This window comes from Cariama cristata, unplaced genomic scaffold (genome assembly GCF_000690535.1).
Source record: "Cariama cristata isolate BGI_N322 unplaced genomic scaffold, ASM69053v1 scaffold25869, whole genome shotgun sequence".
Taxonomy (NCBI): domain Eukaryota; kingdom Metazoa; phylum Chordata; class Aves; order Cariamiformes; family Cariamidae; genus Cariama; species Cariama cristata.
The window spans coordinates 924-7,768 of record NW_009634437.1 but is presented as its reverse complement, the minus strand read 5'-3'; the positions used below and the strand labels follow the sequence as shown (position 1 = coordinate 7,768).

Sequence of the window (6,845 nt, the reverse complement as noted above, 5' to 3'; positions counted from 1 at the left end):
TAACGCGTTGCTGCCCTCATGTTTTTCAGCCTAAGTAAATCGGGCTTTTTTTAACTGAGCTGACAACGGGCACTGACACCTTTGCCATCTGCCTAGCTGCCATGAAGCCGCCATCTCCAAGAACTTCCAAGGTGGGACTGGGAAAATAAGGCAAATATAGGAGAACCTGGAAGTCTCAGAAACAATATGAAATCAGAGTTCGTTTGCTACAGCACAGAGCAGGAATACATTTGGTGAAGAGAAGAATTTTTTTTCTGAGACTGCACTGGCCCAGAACAACTGGTCACACACTACTATGATGTTCATATTGGCTTGTACAGCAAAGTAGTCACATATTTCTTCTTGTAACGATGTGTAGCACTAAGCACCATCACTCCATCCTACAGGAGACGGAAAACAAGTGAGCATATTACGTGGTTATCTAAAAGCTGCAAGTGTGAAGAACGTGCCTGGGCTTCTCACCTTGATAGAAAGTGCGTAGAGGTGGTTCAACATGACGTGGTTGGGTTCAGGGAGTAGAGCAGGATCGCACTGGAAAAAAAGAGAAAGTGAGACAGTGTGAAAATAACAGAACTCACAGTTTACTCATCACAGCTGATGGGTGGTGAAACACCATCTGTAACTAGCCGTACCCTCAAATACATCACACTGCTTCTTGCACTGAGTCCATCAACAAATGTAGACAAAGTTTCAGAACAACCCAAGATGCCCTGAGGGTGAAACTCTCTGCATCCTCACTGCGATTGTGAAACAGAACTCAATTATTTCTTACGCGCTTCTGACATTTCAATAGCCTTGTAGCAGGAAGATTAGGGTTTCTGGGAGTAAAATAGCAATCTAGTTTTCATTTCAATTTTGAAGAGACTCAAGTAGAAAAATAAATTTACTTCAGATTAATCCATCTGGACATAGGTAACGAGGAATTTACCAACATAGCAACTATTCTAAGGTTTTTCTTAAACTATCCCCTGTCTGTACGCAGATTTTTTCCCCATCCGTTCACACCCTCAAGGTTGTTATTCAGCAAAACAAACTAATGTACTCACAGAAATGCCTGTGTCCTTATTCAGGATGACCTGCAACAGGTGGGGAGGGAGAATAGGTGGTGATTTAAAGCGCTCTTCTGCCTTACAAACATAGGGCTCCTGGTGATACGGTCCTGGGGGTGAACTTGACAACTCTGCCAGAGAGATGTTAAATATTTATTCTTAAATAGTCTGTAAGAATATCTGCTCTTCACAGGTACGTTTTTACTAATATTCCAAGTCGATTTTCACATCCAGGAACATGCGGCCAAAAGAAATCAATAGCATGTAAGTACAAGCACTGCAGTAGCTGATGCAGTGCCAGAGGACCAGTCACTGCCCAAGAAGTGATTTAAGATGTCCAAAGTCTGTCTCACTTGAAACGAGCTGTAAAGATTTGGGAGGCAGAGTTCTGAGGGCCCTACTGCACTCCAGAACTTCACTGTCACCTCTGCCCAGCACTCCTCCAGCAAACACTTAATAGGAACGTTGCTCTACAATGTTACCTCCAAGGGAACCAGTAAAAACGTGGTACACACCTGTAAAAGGCAAGTATTATTCCCATGCAGGGACAGGGTAACAGAAAGATTTCTTCAGAGTTTAAATCAGTATAAGGAAAGGCTGTTAGAGCACGTGGGGGAAGGCATCTAACTAGAATCTCCTCCTGGCTTCTTGCAGTGTCCAAGTCTCACAAATTACGGTCTTTCTCCAAAAAGGCTTTGTCCAGGGCAAAGCTGCATAGAGCAAAAAACCAACCAAACGCACCTTCTGCCTCAGATTCAAAGGATGGGTCTTCTGAAGGAGGATTTAAGGTACTACTTCAATCATGGTTTCCATCCCTACAAAGGTCCATAAAGAACAGGTAGCAAGGCTGATCTCAGAGTTGATTCAAGCTATACCTTACCTCTCTCTTCTGTGACACTAGAATAAGAAACTTCAGAAAAAAATAGTGGTTTTATGTTATTCTAAGATAGATAATTCATACTAAACTGTGAGGATATGATACATTCCTGAGCCTGTGTTAGCACTGCCAACATGCACCCGATTTCCACCTCTTAATGTACAACTTCCGACCTTCTCAGCTCACCGCCTCAGCAGAGGACTTAGGAGCAACATAGGCTGTCCACAACGGGTTGATGTTGTAAGGTAGAGACTGATCCACCGAGTGCACTAAAGAGAGCCATTTCACATCGCACAGGCATACAAACAGCTATTAAGCACCCATGAGTTCCTCCTAATCAGATCTACAGTGACCCATGCTGCTCTGTCAGAGGCTTCCTCCTTTCCGCATTTGTGATTCCTGCACACGTTCACAGGGCCTGACAAAAGTGGAGATTAATCTATACTGGACCTTTAACTCCAGATAAAAAGGAAGATGAAATTTTTAACAGCTATAAAAAGCATGACGTAAAATTACCAGTAAGCTCATACCAGACATGTCTGAACATTTTTGGGAGTCCACCATCAAAGCATCAAATACTTCAAAGTCAGTTTTCTTCACCTGTATGATGTTGTTGACGGTACCTAGCTGGCTGGTTACTACTGGCTAGGAAGAGACAAGATGGAAAAGTTAGAATAAATAAGCTTGTGGGACTATTAGATTCTCAAAACTACACAGTTAGCATTACCAAGGATGAGATATATTGCTTTTAAAATATGCTAGTACCAGATGTCAAAAGAGCTCGCCCTTGCTTAGTGTTAGGCTAAGAGCAAGTGCAGGATTTAGGACTGGCAGGATGCACGTCAGTTGAACCTGCCAGGTCCAGAGCACTCAATAAATTCTTGGGCTAGAGATAAGGCTAGAAGCAGGTTTGGGCTAAAGTTAACAGTGATGGCACAAGGAGCTAAGCTTTACTTCTAGCTTCTACAGGGCTTTCAGAGCCAGGCTGAGATCTGCATGGCCTGACATAGGACATAGTACGGTTGGTATTGCTGGTTTACTACTACAGCTAAGACTGGAGTCCAAGGCAGAAGGTTCAAAGAGCTAAATTTACTGCAAGGTAAATTCTGCGAGGTTCTGCAAGGTTTGCCAAGACAGCAAGAAGGCTGGAACCAGCAGCTGTGAATGACTAGTTCTGAAGCAGGTACGGACTGCTGGGTGGGCTAGGCTTAAAGCTCATTTTAGAGCAGAGGAGGAAGAAAAAGCCCAGTAGATTTTGGCACAATTACTGGACTGTGAAAAGAACAAGAGCAGCAATAGCAATGTTCTGGCACAGACAGCAAGCACAGCACAGAGAGATCTGGGCTCTCAGCAACACTACAGTGCTTTAAAAGACAGTTTGGCACTAGACAAGACTAAACAGGCTCGTCATCTCTTATAAACCAATACCCAAGAGATCTTGTCATCCATTTGTTACAAAATCTCCAGTACTTTGAGGTTGTCAGTCTGATGCCGCCACCTAGGCCAGCTGGGATCAGAAATCTCTCTCTCACCAGCTTAAACAGTCAACTTCTCTTGTTAACCAATACCTTTTCTCTGAAAAAGCCAGCTATTGGTAGAGAAACCAGCCAATTTCTCATCTTCAGATGCCTCAACGAATAAATACAGTGAATCAAAGAAAACATTACCTCTGAAGGATCATGCGTCCACTGCCCATCCACAAAGAACTTGTATTGGTGCTCTCCTTCTGGCAGGTCCAGGATTGCCACAAAGTTATTGTGACTGGAATTTAAGACAAACAATCAATCTCGAAATATTCTGAAAAACACATAATCTATAAACTCTAACAAACACTGTAACACAGAATACAAGTTTCCTTAATGTGAAAAAAACTTAAAAAGGCAATGCCACATTTAAGAGAATCTCTGATGCAATCTAAAGGTAAAGAATTAAATTAAGGTTAATGATAATTTCCTCTATGACAGTAAGTCCCTACACATTCAAAATGAGTATCCACATTTCCGGCATCAAGTAATTAGCACTGAGCTTTTGTAAAGTCATGCTGACATCTTCACATTACTTGTAAGTATGCGAGACCTCATTTTATCTGCGAAACTCCTGTTGATGGAACAAGATTGGCTTACTCGTATTTCCTTGCCTTTCAGTATTTGCCACCATAAATTCACTTCACAAATGCCTATGAAATAAATGAACATTGACTAGAAGATGAAAGCATGAGATACTTTGAGTCTCAATAGCTGCTGCTTGGTAATTTTGACACTCCTGTGCTGTGAGCTTCCTGATTCTTCAGAAGTCTTTACCAGGATCTCAAAGAGGCTGAGAAACAGTTGATGGTATGTGAACAATTCAAACAGGCCACACAATGCCAGTATCTCTCTCTACTTCTCAGGTAAGGAGCGCAAGTTTGGAATAATGAATACTCTTCTACTTGATTCAATAACATGATTTTATCCAGCCTCTAAGAAGGTCCAAATATCTTCTTTCCCAGAATACTTAATCTGACAAGAGACAAACCTGTCCCTTTTTTTTTTGTAAAGAGACATTTTTGCCCTTCTTCCAGATTCATCTCATCATTTCCTGTCTCCCAGGCTTTCTACTTAGAGTATGACAGTAATACTGGTGTTCCACTGGCCTTTTTCCAGCTCCTGTCTTGACAATTTATTTCACATTCTTCACACACAGAACAATCCTCCCATACCATTTCATCAGGCCACTGTGCTCCTCCCTGAAGTTTCCCAAGAAATCAAGACACTTCTGCAACAATGACAACGCAGGTAGCTGCTCACTGAGATGAGAAACACCAGAAACTGGCAGGAGACCAATTTTTCATGGATATGTCATCATTGACAGACAACAGGGCTCAGATCAACAGTTAAATTCAGATTCTCTGCCATCCATTAAGTTTTAAATTTTTGAAAAAAGCATTGGTTTAAATGAAATACTTAGGTACAGAATTAAGCAGAGCTCCAGAGATCTCTGGCAGGAAAAAGCAGTTGGTATCTTAACACACCTTTATTCTCTCATTCACGTAGTTTACTAGCAGGTGTCCCAGGCTTAAAGTTTCCTAAGCAGAATTTTGACCCTTTGAGCTAGGCAAAAACCAATGATACAGCAGGAAAGTGCACGTGCCATCAGAGACACTATGCTTAAAACCGACTTCACCTTACATACCCCAACTCTACCCCAGGTAGCAGACCGCACAACAAGGATTGTTTCGAGTCATTCCTGCATGGTGCCTAGCGAACAAATCACTCCTTCAAAATGAACACACAGCTCAACTTTCAGCCTGTGCCATCCAAGAATCAAAAAGTCAGATTCTCATCAAGGGCTTGAGGAGAGAGGCAGGACAGTGGTAAATCCAAGCACAATACCAATCCACCAACTGACCACCTTTCGCACTGCACTAAGCATTCCCAGTCCACGGGGAACATCACTGACACAGCAGCAGTTTATTACCTCCTTGTCAGAGGAATTTTACTCCAGTTGTTGAAGGACCCAGACAAATTTTTCCTCCAGTCCAGCGAAAGACTGTTGGTCGAGCTTGAGTTGGGGTTTTATCATTCACTTCCAGATCTTGCTGCCAAGCTAGGAATTCTTCTTTCTCCAACGGAACCTACAAGCACAATATCTTAATCAAAAGTATTCTTTCCTGGCAGACTTAAGACAACCTATATTTTACTGAAGGCATTTTTGACCTCGGGCCCAATTCTCTTAAGGTACAAATCTACAAGTAGTTTTTGTCAGATGGAGATTAGAAACTCTGCATTTCAAGATGCTGTTCACAAGTTCACTTGCACAAATTCTGCAAGGATGTTAAAGCTTTCCAAATGTGCAGAAAGAGTGGAAGGCAAAATAATCCCCCTCCCTCCAGCCTAAATTAGGTTAAAAAGAAATTACTTGAGCTCACAAAAGTTTTCAAAATACACAGATCTAAGAAAAGGGAGAAAAATAATTAAGAAGAAATTCAGTTAAGAAGCAATTAGATGATATGTGTACTGTAGGCACAAAATTTGTAGTTGCCAGAAAGATTCCAAGCTGTCTATAGGAAACAGCTCTGTCCAACAGTTAAAATCTAAGCGTAATTTTTTGTTAGATATTCTTATGAAACATGATAACAGCAAGACGTTTCTAACAATCCATCCAATACTGAGAAAAAAACCCAAAACAGTTAACAGATCTTTTAATATGGAAAATAATAGACAGGTAAAATGTCACCGGCAACTGCAAGAGCATTAGGGATCCAAAGGAAGCTGGGGCACTGCACTTAGAGCTTTGAGCCAGTTACATTTTAGTTTTTCTACAATTAATCCTTGCTGGAAAACATGACATTACACTCATAATATCTACTTGAACATCAATGCACTATCTCTCCTTAGCGGTGGAAGCAAGGGAGATAGTCGGTTTTCATTGTGAAGTCAATGACAGAATTACCGAAGGTTGCTAACACCACTACAACTGGACAGCATTCCCAAACTAGTAATGTTAGAAGACAAGAACAAACCAGCAATACCTTCATTTCCTCTGAATGGAACAAGTCTGCATCTTCAGGACTATCCATTAAGATTTTTGGCCTATCACCCTCTTTTGTACTGATGGCTCCTCCTGTGCCGTCACCTCGGGATGCCTTATGCCCATGACGCTCCAGTCCAGCTCGCTCACTGCTTGTGTTCCCCATTTTTAAAAGCCTAAAAGAGCAGGAAAAGCCAGATCAGCACACATACTTTTGAAGCCGGAACACCAGTAGGCAGGAACACAGGCTGATCAGTAGACCTGGGCTCTGTTTCTGAGGGGAAGAGTCTAAAAAACTTGATTAACCCAAAATGCTAGCATCTTAAAATTATTATCACACTCAAAACAAAGATGCTAAATGACAATTTTTAGCTACTCTTGATAATATGGTACCGTTCAATATCCTAGCA

The 6,845-nt window shown here is 41.6% G+C and overlaps 1 protein-coding gene across 1 annotated transcript; it reads right to left on the bottom strand.

The window, feature by feature from the left end:
* Positions 1-302: 302 nt before the first annotated feature.
* PRKAB1 (protein kinase, AMP-activated, beta 1 non-catalytic subunit) lies at positions 303-6,601 on the bottom strand. Its single transcript, XM_009707162.1, is given in 8 exon segments — positions 303-380; positions 463-531; positions 1,047-1,193; positions 2,464-2,571; positions 3,594-3,687; positions 5,383-5,431; positions 5,434-5,539; positions 6,437-6,601. Coding segments are annotated over 8 exon segments (816 nt in total).
* Positions 6,602-6,845: the final 244 nt, after the last annotated feature.